The sequence below is a fragment of the Arachis hypogaea genome, chromosome 3 (genome assembly GCF_003086295.3).
Source record: "Arachis hypogaea cultivar Tifrunner chromosome 3, arahy.Tifrunner.gnm2.J5K5, whole genome shotgun sequence".
Classification (NCBI taxonomy): Eukaryota; Viridiplantae; Streptophyta; class Magnoliopsida; order Fabales; family Fabaceae; genus Arachis; species Arachis hypogaea.
Genome location: NC_092038.1, coordinates 21,606,224 through 21,624,511, shown reverse-complemented (window position 1 = coordinate 21,624,511; position 18,288 = coordinate 21,606,224). Strand labels below are relative to the sequence as shown.

General features: G+C 34.3%; 1 protein-coding gene across 1 annotated transcript; it reads left to right on the top strand.

Moving 5' to 3' along the window:
- The first annotated feature begins 15,069 nt into the window (after positions 1–15,069).
- LOC112769856 (early nodulin-like protein 15) lies at positions 15,070–16,551 on the top strand. Its single transcript, XM_025814315.3, has 2 exons — positions 15,070–15,422; positions 16,070–16,551. The coding sequence occupies exons 1-2, from the start codon at positions 15,092–15,094 to the stop codon at positions 16,489–16,491; spliced, it is 753 nt and encodes a 250-aa protein (XP_025670100.1). The 5' UTR covers positions 15,070–15,091; the 3' UTR covers positions 16,492–16,551.
- The last annotated feature ends 1,737 nt before the right edge of the window (positions 16,552–18,288 follow it).

The window sequence follows — 18,288 nt, the reverse complement described above, 5'->3', positions numbered from 1 at the left end:
TACTTGCCATGTTAAATGTGTATTTGTTACCTGCAGTATTTGTAACCTTCTTGTGCTTGCTTTTATCTATTTATTTGTCTGTGAAAATGCATGATGGAATTGGAGGTATGGAGGAATGGCAGTATGAGACTTAGATTTTAAGGTTAAGTTAAGTTAGGTTTAAATGTTCTTAGAAAACCACCTTCTATGGCTTATGTTTAATACTTTAAGCTCTATAATCTGAGTGTCGGTGTTCTAGGATTGCCTCTGGCATTCCCAGGACCTTATATATTATGTGTGTGGCACCTTTACCATACTGAGAACCTCCGGTTCTCATTCCATACTATGTTGTTGTTTTTCAGATGCAGGTCGAGAGGCATCTCGTTAGGCGTCTGGACTTTTGAAGCGGAGTGGTTACTGGGATATTTTGTTATGCTATGGTGATATATATGTACTTAGCTTTCTCTCCGCATGACTTATTCTTTTTGATCCTCTTAGAGGTTTATGGAGAGGCAGGATTGTGTATATGTACTTTTGGGTTTGGATATGTATGTATATATGTGTAAATACTCTCCGGCCAGTCTTGACTTCGCAGGCTGAGTTAGGAGCTTGTTATTTTGTATCCTTGGTATTCTACTCCTACTTCTGTTATCTTGTGTTTAATAGTTATGGTTTTCTTAGCACACAGGTTAACTCGTTCCTTGAGCGTTGCGCTTTTATTTCGCGATTTTTGTTTCCTCTATTCTTCAAGGCTCTTAGCATATTATAATTCTTCTGCTATTATATGTACTTATTTTATTCAGAGGTCGTAATACCACACCACCTCTGTTTTACGACTTAAGCGTAATACTTAGTGTGGTAGGGTGTTACATTATGGTATCAGAGCAGTTCGTTCCTATAGAGCCTGAAAGACGGACTGATTGTGCTTCTGTGCATTCTCTGTATATGTGTTTATGTGCTATTAGGATATCTGACTGATATATATATGGCATAAACGTTTGTGAGCATGCATTTGGAACTTAAAGCATTAGACCTGCGATATTGAGACTGATCAACTTAATATCACTTGTTTGGTGTGTATAGGGACTAGATGTCGACTCGCGGACGCGGTCGAGGGCGAGGTAGAGGTAGGACAGGCACCGTTACTCCTGCTCCCATAGGGACTAATCCAGTAGACTTTATGGCTGCCCTAGGAAATATGGCTGCAGCTATGCAGGCGACAGCCGAGGCACTGGGGAATCAGATAAATCAGGGAAATCATGGGAACAATAATGATGAGGGCGGTCCAATGACACTTGCTACATTTCTGAAAGTTCACCCTCCGACTTTTAGGGGAACCTCAAATCCCACTGACGCAGATAATTGGATTCAGGCTATGGAAAGGGCGTTACAGGCACAACAGGTTCCTGAAGAGCAATGGGTTGAATTTGGAACTTATCAGTTGCAAGGTGAAGCTCAGTATTGGTGGCAGGGAACACGACGTATCCTGCATCCTGATGGTGCTGCGATTCCTTGGGAGGTTTTCTGGACAGAGTTCTATAAGAAATATTTTCCTAATTCAGCCCGAAATGCCAAGGAACTTGAATTAATGCAGTTAAAGCAGGGACAGATGACTGTTGCTGAGTATACTAGTAAGTTTGAGGAGTTGTGTCGCTTTTCTCGTATCTGTCAAGGTGCGCCTGAAGATTTTGCTGAATGGAAGTGTATTAAATATGAAGGAGGTCTTCGGAGTGATATTCTGAGCTTCGTTGTCCCAATGGAGATCAGGGTATTTTCTGAATTGGTGAATAAGAGTAGGGTGGCTGAGGATTGTGTGAGGAAGGTGGCAGCAGAGAAAGGAAGTTTGAGGGTGCCTTTTCAGAGGCCTTCTGGGAGGAACTTTGCTCCGAGAGGTAGAAATTTCAAGCGTGGAGGTTTTGTTCCGCAGCAGACTCAGGATCAAGGTAATTATAGAAGGCCGAATACCAATGCTAGTCAAGGAAAAAGGTTTGGGAAGCAGCCACAGCAAGATCTGAACTGTCAGAAGTGCGGAAGGTATCACCCTGGAGTTCCGTGCAGATTCGGACTTGGAGTATGCTATTCTTGTGGACAGCCCGGGCATATGGCCACCAATTGCCCAGAGAAGAAGAAGTATGAGACTGGTAGGGTGCAGCAGCCAGGGAGAGTATACACCACTTCTACAATTGGTGCTGAGGGATCTGAGACACTGATTAGAGGTAATTGTAAAATGGCTGGTAAAATCTTAAATGCTTTATTTGATTCAGGAGCAAGTCATTCATTTATTGCATTTGAAAAGGCCCATGAGTTAAGATTGAGAATGGTGGTTTTAGGTTATGATTTGAAAGTATATAATGCTACCCATGAAGCTATGGTGACTAGGATAGGATGTCCACAAGTTTCCTTTCGAGTACAACAGCGTGAATTTGTGCATGATTTGATTTGTTTGCCTATGACTGGTCTTGATCTCATTTTGGGATTGGATTGGTTATCCAAGAATCATGTTTTGCTTGATTGTTCTGAGAAGTCAGTACAGTTTATGCCGGAAGGGTCAGAAGCACCGGTTGTGGTGAATAGTTACTATTTAAATTCTATGATAGTAACCTGTTCTGGAACTGAATGTCAGGGTATTATGTTATTAACTACGGGAGTATCAGGTGATGATCAGAGTTTAGAGCAGATTCCGGTTGTATGTGAATTTCCATATGTGTTTCCGGATGATATTAATGAATTCCCACCTAACCGAGAGGTTGAATTTGCAATCGAGTTGGTACCTGGATCCGGTCCAATTTCGATTACTCCTTATAGGATGTCACCTTTAGAAATGGCTGAATTGAAAGCTCAGCTGGAAGATTTGTTGGGTAAGCATTTTATCCGACCAAGTGTTTCTCCGTGGGGAGCGCCAGTGTTACTGGTAAAGAAGAAGGATGGGAGTATGCGGCTGTGTGTCGACTATCTGCAATTGAATAAAATCACTGTGAAGAATAAATATCCGTTGCCTAGAATCGATGATCTAATGGATCAGTTACAGGGTGCCGGTGTGTTTTCTAAGATTGATCTGCGATCCGGTTATCATCAGATAAGGGTTAGAGACGAGGATATTCCGAAAACCGCTTTCAGAACCCGTTATGGTCATTATGAATATACAGTAATGTCTTTTGAGTTAACTAATGCCTCGACAGTATTTATGGATTATATGAACAGGATTTTCCGACCGTATCTGGACAAGTTTGTTATTGTCTTCATTGATGACATTCTTGTTTATTCTAAGACTGAAGAGGAACATACTGATCACTTGCGAACTGTGCTGCAAATTCTGAGAGACAGGAAGTTGTACGCTAAGTTATCTAAATGCGAGTTCTGGAAGAGTGAGGTGAAGTTTCTCGGCCACGTGGTGAGTAAGCAGGGAATAATTGTGGATCCTGCTAAGGTTGAAGCAGTGATGAATTGGGAGCGACCAACTTCAGTGACAGAGATCAGGAGTTTCTTAGGTTTGGCGGGATATTATCGCAGATTCATTAAGAAATTTTCACAGCTCGCTTTACCTTTAACTAAATTGACTAGGAAGGATACGCCTTTTATCTGGACTCCAGAGTGTGAGGAGAGTTTTCAAGAATTGAAGCACAGATTGACTACTGCACCCGTATTGGTATTGCCCAAACCAAGTGAACCATTTGAAGTGTATTGTGATGCATCTCTGAAGGGTTTAGGGTGCGTTCTGATGCAGCACCAGAATGTTGAGGCGTACGCCTCACGGCAGTTAAGGCCGCATAAGATGAACTATCTGACACATGATTTAGAACTTGCTGTTGTTGTGTTTGCTTTAAAGATCTGGAGGCACTACCTCTATGGCGTTAAGTTTCATGTTTTCTTAGACCATAAGAGTTTGAAGTATCTTTTTGAGCAGAAAGAGTTAAATATGCGTCAGAGGAGGTGGATGGAGCTTCTGAAAGATTATGATTTTGAATTGAATTATCATCCAGGAAAAGCGAATGTTGTGGCGGACGCTTTGAGTCGGAAGTCTTTATATGCAGCTTGGATGATGCTACAGGAGGAAGAATTACTAAGGGCATTTCATGATTTGAATTTGGGAATTAGAGAAGAATCTGGAATCCTGTGTTTGAGTCAGTTGCAGATTTCAAGTGATTTTAAATTAGAACTTTTGAAGGCTCATCGAGATACTGAAGCGTTACGTAAGGTATTACCAGCAGTTGAACAGGAAAAACAGTGGAGAGTGTCAAAAGGTCAGGATGGTTTATGGAGGTTCAAGAATCGGATTATTGTGCCTAATATTGGAGACCTGCGACAAAGTATCTTGAAGGAAGCTCATAAGAGTGGGTTCTCAATTCATCCAGGGAGTACTAAAATGTATCAGGATTTGAAAGCGATGTTCTGGTGGCCAGGGATGAAGAATGATGTGGCATTACATGTATCTAAATGTTTAACATGTCAGAGGGTTAAGATTGAGCATTAGAGACCATCAGGAACCCTTCAGCCTTTAGAGATTCCACAATGGAAATGGGAGAGTATCGCAATGGATTTTGTGATAGGTTTGCCTAGAACCCGATCTGGTTGTGATGCTATTTGGGTGGTTGTGGATCGACTGACAAAATCAGCTCACTTTCTTCCTATCCGAATAAGTTGTTCAATGGAAGAATCAGCTCGAATGTATATTAAAGAGATTGTCAGGTTGCATGGTGTGCCTTCTACCATTATATCTGACAGGGATCCTCGCTTTACATCAAGGTTTTGGGGAGCTTTTCAGCGTGCATTTGGAACTCAGCTAAGCTTGAGTACTGCGTATCACCCTCAGATAGATGGTCAGTCAGAAAGAACTATTCAGACCTTGGAGGATATGCTAAGGACTTGTGTTTTGGACCAGCCTGCGAGCTGGGATCGGTATATGCCATTAATTGAATTTGCTTATAATAATAGCTATCATGCGAGCATCGGAATGGCTCCATATGAGGCTCTGTATGGCAGAAAATGTCAGTCTCCACTGTGTTGGTATGAAACTGGAGAAAGAAGTTTGTTAGGGCCTGAGATGATAGCTGAAACTACTGAACAGATAAAGAAAATTCGTAGTCGAATGCTTATAGCCCAAAGTCGCCAGAAGAGCTATGCTGATCAGAGGCGAAAGCCTTTGGAGTTTGAAGAAGGAGAACATGTCTTTTTGAAAGTTACACCAACCACTGGAGTGGGAAAAGCTATTAAGACTAAGAAACTGAATCCCCGTTATATTGGACCGTTTGAGATTCTGAAGAGAATTGGACCAATGGCTTATAGAATTGCCTTACCGCCGTACCTTTCGAATTTGCACGATGTATTTCATGTATCACAGCTTCGGAAGTATACTCCTGATGCAAGTCATGTTCTAGAACCAGAACCAATCCAAGTGAGAGAAGATCTAACACTCCCAGTAATTCCGGTGAGGATTGATGACACCAGTGTTAAACGATTACGAGGAAGGGAAGTATCATTGGTAAAAGTAGCTTGGAGACGAACTGGTATCGAGGAACATACCTGGGAACTCGAATCAGATATGCGAAAGGACTATCCACATCTATTTTCAGGTAACTAGATTTGAATTTTGAGGGCAAAATTCTTTATTAGGTGGGTAGGATGTAAACCCCGGTTAAATTAGTTAATAAATTAGTTTTTAATAAGGAGGATTAGAAATGTGAATATTATATTAAATTAGGATAGAGCTCATCGAAACGAGAATTTTGACACCAATTTCGAAAAAAACGGTCCAAAATTAGACCGAACGGGCCGAACCGGTTGAACCGGGTCCGAACCGGGCTGTCGGTCCAACCGGACCCACACTTTTAATGAGCCCGAAAGCCCTTCTTCTCCATTTCACCAGCTGCAGCGTGAAAATGCCCAGGGAGGAGAAAAACACTCCCGAACCTTTACGGTAACCTTCCAGCCCTCGTAATTTCTCCGTCCGAGCTCCGATTGCCGCACCGTTTGCGGTCACGCGTCCACCGCGTCGAGCTCTACATTTCTACCGGAACAATTTCACTGGTAACTTGTTTAATCACTCTCAGCTTCATCTTCCCCCAATTTTCGAATTTTAAGTGGGAATATTGAATTTCTTTGATTTCTGATGTTTTAGGATCCAATTAGCTTGAGAGAAACGTTCACTCTTGCTTATGTGAAGCTTGGGTAAGGTGAGGATACGATAATTCTATTTTATTTTCATTGAATTTGAGCTTTGAGTATTAAATTATATATATATGTGTTATGAATGTGTATTAGGTTGTGAATAAATAATTGGAGCTTGAAATTGTGAATACTGGAACTTGGAGGAAGCGGATTAGTTGAGTTTTGAGGGGCTGTCTTGGTTTTGAATAAATAGCTTTGGTCGTTACGTGGAAATCGGCTAAGGTATGGTTTAGGTTTCTTGCATTTAATATATAATGTTCTGTGAAAACTTAGGCTAGACGGCCATAGGATAAGTTGGAATGCAGGTGTATGTTTAATGTTTAGTAATTTATCGATGAATACATTTGGTTGAAGTTTATTGGATAATTAGTTATTAATCTTGGATGGTGAATATTATTGTTGATGAACATGGTTGGTTTAGTGCTAATGATTTGGTGAATTATTGATTTGAGATATTTTGTGTTAGAAGCCTAGGATTAGTGAACTATGATCCTTAGTTGAATTTTGGTTGTTGGATTTGAATATTGTATGAATATAATTGCTAATCTGAAGTAGATTTATTGTGGTGACTGTTATGATGATGAGGAAGGATATGTTGAATTGAAAAGAAAGCAGGTTTGGACCCGAAAAGGGTGGCAACGTCCAAGTTTTAGAGGAGATGCTGTCAAAATTTTATAAAAATTAGAGATTTTGTTTATATGATTATCTAAAAAGATTTAGATTCAAATGTTATATGATTTGATTTAGAGTTATAAGAAAATGAGCATGTTTTAAGTTTGATTCATTTAGAAAAGAATGAATTATGTTTTGAATTGGAACTATTGATAGACGGAGTGGGAGGTGTGATAATGAAGGATAAGGATTGAATATGATTGACGTATAATGATGAATGAGAAGCAATTGAGAATGATGTGGATGTTGATGAATTATAATTGAATTATTTATATGGCTTATGAATTTGAATGATCTGAGATACGAGATTCCCTGGGTTAAGTGCCGTGGCTTGCCACCACGTGTACCAGGTTGAAAACTCGATACTCTGTTGACCCTACGATGTAAGTGTGACCGGGCACTATATAAATTCCCGGGAATGTTACCCCCATTGAGCAATATTGATTATTTGAGAAAAAGCTATGCATAGACTCTTGGGGATGCACGTCGGGGGACAGTCTAAGTACAATTCAGACTTGTCGGGTTGGCTGGATAACCGACAGATGAGCCTCATCAGCCATAGGACAGGCATGCATCATATGCATATTACTTGAATTACTTGCTTGTGCTTTAATTGGGTGTGTCTAAATGTACTTGCCATGTTAAATGTGTATTTGTTACCTGCAGTATTTGTAACCTTCTTGTGCTTGCTTTTATCTGTTTATTTGTCTGTGAAAATGCATGATGGAATTGGAGGTATGGAGGAATGGCAGTATGAGACTTAGATTTTAAGGTTAAGTTAAGTTAGGTTTAAATGTTCTTAGAAAACCACCTTCTATGGCTTATGTTTAATACTTTAAGCTCTATAATCTGAGTGTCGGTGTTCTAGGATTGCCTCTGGCATTCCCAGGACCTTATATATTATGTGTGTGGCACCTTTACCATACTGAGAACCTCCGGTTCTCATTCCATACTATGTTGTTGTTTTTCAGATGCAGGTCGAAAGGCATCTCGTTAGGCGTCTGGACTTTTGAAGCGGAGTGGTTATTCTTTTTGATCCTCTTAGAGGTTTATGGAGAGGCAGGATTGTGTATATGTACTTTTGGGTTTGGATATATATGTATATATGTGTAAATATTCTCCGGCCAGTCTTGACTTCGCAGGCTGAGTTAGGAGCTTGTTATTTTGTATCCTTGGTATTCTACTCCTACTTCTGTTATCTTGTGTTTAATAGTTATGGTTTTCTTAGCACGCAGGTTAACTCGTTCCTTGAGTGTTGCGCTTTTATTTCGCGATTTTTGTTTCCTCTATTCTTCAAGGCTCCTAGAATACTATAATTCTTCTGCTATTATATGTACTTATTTTATTCAGAGGTCGTAATACCACACCACCTCTGTTTTACGACTTAAGCGTAATACTTAGTGTGGTAGGGTGTTACAGGGACAGCGGAGAACTGTAAGACTAGAAAATCCCTTAAGTTAGATTACCCTTTATATGTTGTTAAGGTTTTAAGTTATGTTAAGGTTTTATATATGCCTTACTGTTTTAGTTATGCCTTGAGAGGAATTTTGTGATGGATATGAAGTCTAGGATTGCCTTTGGCATCCCGAGGTCTTATATCTTACATCACTGGGCACTGTTACTATACTGAAAACTTCCGGTTCTCATACCATATTCTGTTGTTATTTTTCAGATGCAGGTCGCAGCCCACCTCGGTGAGTTGTTTTGGATGGTGACAGAAGCAGAGGATCCTGTTACTCTTGGAGTCTTTTTGATTTATTTTGTACATGTCTCTCATCTTTTGTATTTTGCTTTTGCCTAGAGGCTTGTATTGAGAGAGAAAAACTTGTATAAGTTATTTTAACCTTTAAATTCTGTTTTGTCTGTATATATGGTAGCCGGCTTAAACTCCACGAGCCGTGGCTAGATTCGTATACTATTATATACTTAGCTTTTGTTATATTACATCTGTTTCTTGTACTTTAAGTTAGAAGCTTCGCGAGTATGTTTTGTGCTTTTAAATCCTGTTTTTGAGCTATATCCTTCATCGGGCTTCTAGATTATATTAATTCTTTCTATATATTATATGTATGAGTTTAGAACTGTCATAATCTTTGATTGACCTTTGCTTTACAACGCGAGGTAAAGCTTAGGCAAATTAGGGTGTTACATTTGTCCAGCCATTGCCTTAACTTTATATATATATATATATATATATATATATATATATATATATATATATATATATTGGTGACTTGCCTTAACTAATATATAATACTACGACTAGGTATCCATTTAAAATTATCTATTTTATGGCTATTTTTTTTACAAAAATTTAAATAAAAAATAGAGAAAAATAAATAGGTCTTTGACCTTTTGATCTGCAGACATTTAAGTCTTTTGAGAATTTGAAAATACATTTAAGTCCTAGATTAATAAAACAAAATCTAAACCTTTTTTAATATTTAAAATTTAAATTCAAAAATTTCAAAAATTAGTTTGTTTAAAACTAAGTTAAAAAATTAAAATTATAATCCAGACATATTTGAAATCACGAAAAACAACATCAAAATCAAATTTAACAAAAAAAATTCAAATCCTAAACTCTAAATTCTAAATCCTAAACAATAAAATCCTAAATTCTAAACAGTAAACAATAAAAACTTAAATCATAAATTCTAAAGTCCAAAAACTTTAAACTTTAAATCCTAAATCTCAAACTATAAACTCTAAAATCCAAAACAACAAAATCCTAAACCTTATAAATAAAATTCTAAATGTTAAATCCTAAAATGCTAAAACCCACGATTGATTAATAAGCTGCCTTTTAGGGTTTCAGTTGTACTCTACTAGGGTTTGCAGAAGCTATTAGCTTCTGAGTGTTTTTCACATTTTTCAACATTTTTTCTATAGAGTTTAATCATGACAGCACCTACTATGTCTAGTAGTCAGAGAGGAAATGAGGATATTAATGAAGAAGAATAGATCATTCACTTTGGAGATGAAGAAGTGAAAGAAGGGCTGCAAATTTGTTCGTACAGTCTGATCGGGCGTCTATTGGCTGATCGCCAATTTAGTTCAAGTACGCTAGAAGCTGTATTATATTCCATTTGGAGACAATCGGAGGATTTTAAGGTGAAAGATTATGGAGGGAATCCCTTCCAGATCTTCTTTGGCAATGAACTGGATTTAATTAGGGTGAAGAAAACTGCCCTATGGACATTCAAAAGCTATATCTTGAATCTTATGAGGTGGCATGAGGATATTCAAATTTCTAAAGGTGAATTTTCTCATGTACTTATTTGGATTCAAATATGGGATTTGTCGGAGTACTGCAAAACTAAGGAACTTGGGAGGAAGGTAGGTAAAATGATCGGGGAGGTGATTGACATTGGTTTCTTCTTTGTGAAGGGCATTGAAGAGAGGATTATCAAAATTCAGATTAATATAAATGTCACTAAACCACTATAGAGGATGTTGAAGAATGCGAGAAAAAATAAAAAAATGATTGAATTGCAAATCAAATATAAGAGAATTGAAATTTTCTGCAATTACTATGGTCATCTGGTCGTGAGATTCGAAACTGCTATAGATAACTGGAAGACTTGGCTAAGGGTTAGATGAAGGAGGAGAGATAGGGGTTTTGGCTAAAATCAGAGAAATTTGGAAGAAGAATGGATGGAGAAAATGAGAATAATAATTCAAATGTTCCCCAACGAACTGCTGGGTGGGCTAATCGTCCAAAAAAGCCAACATCAATAAGTTTTATTAAGGCGCTTGTTGGAATATCAGTACAAGAGAAAGAGTAGGAATGAAGCCTTGAACAACAGCACATAATCACAAGGGGTGATTTAGGAGGTTCGGAGGTAGCTAGTAGGGTCGTTTTGGAAGATCAAACAAACGTTCAAGCTTTGCAGGTGTTCGGGGGATTTATTATGGGAGTTAAAGAGGGGGAGAAGCAAGGCAACAAAAGTAAACAAAGGTGAAGGTTGTGGTAGGATTAGAGAAGGGGGGTTGAATCTATGCCTTCCTTTTAGTTGCTGTTATGACCTTTTAAAACAAACTTTCAATTCTGATTCTATTTGTACTCAGCAGCGGAAATTTATGAGACAATTTATTTTTGTCTCATGAATATCAGAAAACAGAACACAGCAGAGAAGAGAAAAGCTAACACCAGCATGTATCATGGTTCGGTTGCCTTGTGCAATGCAACCTACGTCCAGTCTCCTCCACAATTATGGAAGAATTTTACTATAGTTAAAAGTATTACATACACAAATTCCACAAGATTGACCCAATCCTTTCACACTCAAGTTCTAACCTAACTTGACATTGGCAATGCTAATACCTAACTCTTCACTTTTAGTGCTAACTCAACTAAGAAAGGGATACCTCACTGGTACAAGATACAAGACATAGACATGCCTAAAGAAATATGAAAATAACTCTAGACTTTTCTCTCAAGTGTATCTCTCAGCCTTTTTTTCAGTCTTAGCTTTTACTTGAGCTTTCTCACTTATGCCTTTTCTCACAAGAAACTACAGAAAGATAAACATAGAAAAGTACATCACAATCTGTAAAATATGAAAGAGATTGACTTCATCAATAGCCTCTTTGCTATGTGAAAAACCAGCTTTGCAAACTTCTGATTTAGTTCTTTAGTATTGGTCGAATGCTTCTTTGATAGAAATCATTATCCAAGTAGAGGAACTTCTTCACAGAACACAACTCACCAAACTCTGGTTTTCTCTCCTTGGTTCTGAATGAGCAGAAGGTCTTCTTTTATCTCCTTGCATGTTGCTGAGTTCTTCTTCTAAGGTCAACTCCTTGAGTACTGAGCTTCACCAACCCAGCCGTTCACTTTTTCTCATTAAACATCAAAGTAGAAACTTTGCTTCTGACTTCTCCATCTTAGCCGAAAGCCATAAAACAGCAACCACACAAGTCTTTCAATGGTAACCCGAATCTAAACCATTGAGAAGCTACTTGGTCCCCAAGAATCACTTGTGACCGTAGATACACAGCAGATTAGGGCAGAAAATAACTTTGCCTTGTATTCTATTTTCGGGCTTGCAGAGAGTTAGGAAGAAGAAAAGAAGATCTGATGCATGCAAGAGGAAATGGGTTACCTTTAACCTAAGCTTGATTTAGTTTGAACTTGCTGATTTGACCTCTGCCTTTCAAGCTTAATCTCTCTCTCTCTTGTTTCTTTGGTAATTTGCTTAAGGAAGAAGCTCTTTCTCTTTCTTCTGTGATTTGACTGAGACAGAGAAGTGTTCGTTGCTTTTGGTTGAATCACATGGAAGGAGTTTGAACTGAGTGAAGTACTAGGGCTTGGGTCGGATTACTTCATTTTGCCCATTTTGATTTTTCCAGCCTTGTTTCCTTATGGGCTTCGTTTATATTATTGACCCACCAGCCTTGCTATATTATTTTCATTCCAATTGGGCTGCTAAACTAAGTTTTGGTTTGCAACATATTTATAAATAATTAGTAACGTACAATTATTAATTAATCAACACTAATTTTATCTTGCCCAATAATGTTTGTCATCACTAATTTATTTAGTTAATTTCTTAACTCAACAAAAGGCTTAAGCAATTGGCTAGAAGAAGCAGATATTGTAATTCTTTAACGGGAATCAAAAGGAGGTCGGGAGATACAGAGAGTAGTGTAGAATCAAAGAAGCAATGCCACGACGAACCATCATGTGTTGAAAGGGAAAGGGTGCCACCCAACAATTGGCACCCAAGGATCCATAAAGATGATGGTGTGGAATTGTTGGGGTCTTAGGAAGTCCTTGACAATTCACAGTATCAAAGGCTGCGTTTGTTTATAGGGACGGGACACTAAAATAGGGACACTACACTGAGACACAAATCATGTTTGACATATGTGACTTAGACAGAGATATTATGTCCAGAGATATTAAATTGGTGTATTTTGTGTCCTTCTCTCCTTCTCTTTTTCTGAGTGTCTACTTCTCTATCCGAGTCCCTGCTTCTCTCTCTTTCTGAAGGTGTGAGTGAGAAGAAGAACATAACGGGGTTGCGATGGAGATGATGATACCGAGGGTATAATTGTTTGAAGGAGGGTTTTAAAATCAAGTTAAACTTAGGGACGAATGCAAAAAAAGGATTGGAGATGAATAAAATTTTTGGCCTAAATCTTAAGGATCAAAATCATATTTAACCGTATATGTAATTACAACCTGGATCAGTGAATATAATTTGATGGGGGATTTGATAGATGTGATGCATTTTAAATGATTTTACAGCAAAAGACAATCGTATTGTAACTTGTAGCTTAAAAGGATTATTTTTTATGAAAAATAAAAAAGTACATTCTTCTTCTACAAAGTAATCAAGAAAGAATAACAAATTAAAAAAATTAAATAAAATATTTTGATTCTTAAACCTATACTCAAACTATAATAAAAAATCACTATATATAACCTTTAGTAGCATGCAATTAATTATAAAAATTAATTATTGATATCAATATCAATTTGATACTATATGATACACACGTGCATTAGAGTAAATATTAATAAAACTATTAACAATTTTGCTCATATTTATATCTAATTATATTTTATCAAAAATTATATTTAATAATTAAAAATTAAAATAATTGGCAATTAGTATAATTAGAATGATTGATAATTAGTATAATTATTTATTAAATATTAATTTTATATAAAAAAATTTAGAAGAGAGAGACACCAATAAAATGTCCATTGATTTTCTTTTTCTTTTGGGAAATGATAATGAGATTGTATGAAATTTGTAATTTTTAAAGTGTTGTTTTGTCAAGGTAGATGTGGTAAAAGTTTTTAACAAAGGCTTGATAGAGAGGGCAAGCCCTTTATACTATGTTTAGTTTGATGGAAAATGAAGGGAAAGAAAATGAATGAAAAGAAAATAGGAAGGAAAGAAAATTTTTGTGTGAGTCCCACTAAAAAAAATTTTCTTTCCATTACAAGCAAAAAAATAAAAAGAAAAGTGCTATAATTTTGAATTTCCAATACTACTTTAGTTATAGTAAATAAAAATATTTATAGTTTATTTTATAATAAAGTATTAATGTAATTTTATACTATTATGATTTTTTTCTCTTTTTTCTTTCCATCCAAACAAAAAAAATTTCTTTATTTTCTTTCTATCTATTTTCTATTTATCCAAACAACATATAAATAATTTAACTTTTTTTTTATTTTTTTTTTCTCTTAGTTTCTTTCTTTCTATTTTTTTTATAAAATCTAAATAAAGTGTTAGAGGTGGAAGAACTAACTAACGAGAAATGACCAAATGCAAGGAGATAATTATTGTAACATTTTCTACGCCGATTATTCACAAGAAAACGCACGTGTCCATCTTATAATAATATGTTGTTACCTTTACTTTTATTGTCATTTTTGTTTTTTTTAAATATTATTTATATATTAAAATCAATCATTAAAATTAATTATTTATATATAAATATTAAATATATATGTAATTTAATTATTTTTAATATATATTTATATTTTAATATATATTTTATACTAATAATTAATTTTAATGATTAATTTTAGTCTATGCAAAACGTAATTCTTTATATGCTTTCAAACAACCGGAAAACAAGATTGAAATTTGAAAGTCTCTTTGTTATAATGTTGTCATCACTGAGCTAATTATATTAACGCGTTAACCAATATTAATGGTGCCAACTAATTTTGATTTGTCTTGGAGCTCCAGACTCCCCCTCTCTCCCTCTCTTTCCGTGTTACTAAAATATCTCTCTTATGAGTTTAATTTTAATATTGTAAATAATTTATGCAATTATTTAATTACATTTATTTTTTTAAATAATTATTTACATAATTAATATAAAAATAGTATTTTTATTTATATAATATTATATGATATAATTATATGCATATATAAATTATTTTATATTAGTAATATTAAAAAAATAATATCTAAAATTATTTTATATAATATAATATTTATAACTTCATACACATAATATCTACAATTACATATTTATTATATCTCAAATTATACAAATATTCTAACAATAATTAATAAATAGTAAATAAGACAATTTAAAATATTTTGACTGATTTTTTTATTGTTTTTCAAATATTATTATTTTTATATTTATAATGTATCAAAATTAAAATTACTAAGTGTTTCAAAAATTTATTTATATGTCAATGTGATGACGCTACACAAAATTAAATCAAAGAAATAAGAAGAGACTCGTTTGAAACGGCCTAAGCGAGTTTTATGACACTATTTGTTGCACTATAATGCCATTGCCAGCCAAAGTTTTCAGAAACAAGTTTCATGTGATACAATACAACGGTTATCCCCTCGTAATTCTCATTTCCTTAATTATATTAATTATATGTATTAACTTCAATATTCATACTACAACTTTAGTACTAATTCCAGAAGTGTTTCATGTAATTATGACATTTCTTGGTCTTCTCCTTTTACCGTTGCTTCTTAGCTTCTTATCATCTCAAGCATTAGCAAGGAAATTTGATGTTGGTGGCAGAGATGGTTGGGTTGTGAAACCTTATGAAAACTACAATCATTGGGCACAGAGGAATAGATTTCAAGTAAATGACACTCTTCGTAAGTACTCTTAATCCACCTTTTCCTTCTCTTAACACAATGATATTATAAATTTTTATAACATTTAGAAAAAAAAATTACATTTCAATATATTATTTTCTTTTGACATATAGTATATTCTTTTTGGAAATAGATATAAATATAGAGTATCAAAATTACATATTTATTGATGTCTTTTTAAAAAAAACAAATTTAATAAGTTTGAATGTTAATTAAGATGACATGTAACGTAATTATATTCAACTATTAGATTGATATGAATTTTATAATGAAATATAAAGTAATACAATGTAGTGCGCTTAATATAACATAATTCAATAATTTGATTAAATTTATTTTTCAACTAGTTAGTTAAAGTTGGCTTCACTCCTAATTAGTTCTCTAACAGAATCGTTATAATAAATAGATATCAACCCTATTTTCATACTAAAATATGTATTGATTTCATGCCTATATTATTCAACATTTATCGTAAAAATAAAAAATCTAAAACAATTATTTTTCTAAGATGATCACAAATATTTTTCTTCCATTTTTACATATTGCTTCAATTATATATATAATAAATTTTGTTTCAAAGAACAGGAGGTCAATTAATGTTGCTTTTGATTGGGGTTGGGTGTGTTTTTGTTTTTTTGATGATGCAGATTTCAAATATATAGAAGGGTCTGATTCAGTGTTGGCAGTGAAAGAGGAGGACTACAATTCTTGCAACACCAATAGTCCCATGGAAAAGATGGATGATGGGGACTCCATTTTTCATTTGAACAATTCAGGTCCATTTTTCTTTATTAGTGGCAACACTCAAAACTGTCAGAATGGCCAAAAGCTTTTCATCATCGTTATGGCTGTTAGACACCATAATCCTTCACCACCCACTCCGGTTGCGCCGTCATCCGAGGCACCGAGCTTGCCACCTCAGCAAATTGACCCATTCAGCTTCAGTTCCCCTGTTCCTTCTCCCTCTAATGAACCATCAAGCTCTACAAGATTTGGTGGTTTTAGTACAAGTGTGGGAGTGGGAGTTTGGGTGATTTTGATATTCACTAGCTTTATAGAGCTAGTTTAGTTTTTAATATGCTATTATGTGACTTATGATTCCATATTAAATAAATATCTTCCTTTAATCTATTTTCTTAATGATTTAAGTTTAATAAGTATAAACCTTTGGTCATGATTTATATTTTGCTTTCTGGGTATTTTATCTGTATTTTTTTAAATATTTTTTCTAAAATTTAAATAAAAAGATTTATATTAGTCTTAACAATTTAAAAAAAAATTAAAATATGCGTTAAAAGTGAAAAAGTACATTCTAACTTCTTGAAAATTTTAATTTTTGGTTTGACTAATTTTTTTCTTTATGAGCACAAAGTGATTTTATACTCAAAACCATATAGTCACAAAAAAAATATTCAAAATCACGTTTACAAAAAGTAACAATTCTTAACTTTTGCATTTTACTAACCACTTTTAGTTATTCACATTCAACATTTATTTTCTTTTTATCGATTTTATCATTTATACATGTTATTCTATTATTTATGAAATTCTTATTATTTCTCTTTGTCTGAATTTTTTTATCTATTGTTTATTATTTTTTTTATTAACTTTTTATTTGATTTTATACAATTTTATAATTATAATTGTGATTTTTGTGTATTATATTTATTATTATTTTTTTATAATACGATTTATTGATCCCATTAGGTAAAATAAATTAAACAAAAAAAATTGACTATAAATAATAATAATAGTAAAAAATTATAGCGTATTAAAAAAATATTAAAAATATACTATATAAAAAATGTACCAGAAAAAAGTATCAAAAAAAATTAAATATGCATACAAAAATAACATTATAATTTAATGTGATATTCTTTTTAGTAATTATCTATCTAAAAATAATTTTAACTAATATTATCTAAATAATATTTATTTTATCAAAATTAATTTTACTATAGAGTTACTAAACATAAATCATGTTGACACAAACTTACTTCTACTCAAAATCAATTCTATAAAATTATTTTCATTCAAAGGACAATTCAAACACACACTAAGTTGCATATACTTTTTTTTTTCAAATTGGAGTTACCAAATTATTGATAATAAAGTCCAAACGTTACTATTTTATTCCAAATAAAAAAATAAGTGACTATTCACATAAAAATATATTTGTGTAATGATAATAACTAAAACGTAAAAATTTATATATAATTATTTTTATGTAAAATTGATAGTTAAAATTGTTAGATAAAAATTTAATTTTTTTTTTGGATGAGAAAGGAGGGTAAAAAACCCAAAAAAATAAGACAACTAACTAAATCCTCTCATGAGGGGAACACCAAAAGCATCTAACAAAAGAGAATTAAAAATATCACGAGGAGCAACTTCAAACACATGATAGCCAAAGGGTATATCACGCCCTTTCTTAGCAAGGATGTCAGCCACTGAATTAACTTCACGTAAGGTATGAGACTATTGAATGTCCAGTCAAAATGCGAATGTCAGCTATAAGAGGAGCACAAGGGTGTGTAGTTGGGCAACCATTCTTAGTAAAATTAATAGTTGCAGTAGAGTCAGATTCAACCATTAAGCAAGTGAAATTGTTAGCTAAGGCAATTTAAAGTCCACGAATAATTTCTCAGAGCTCGGCATGCGTAATGGAGCAACTCCCCAAGTTGCAAGTGAATTCCTTAACAAATTGGCCAAGATGATTTCGAAAAACTCCATCACAGACAGTACTGTTAACTTGAGAGAGAAAGAACTGTCAATATTCAGTTTGATACACCCTTTCACAGGGGAGCTCTAATTAATAACTTGCTTCTGAAAATTGTGGTTATGATTAGGAATGGTTGGCGTTTTG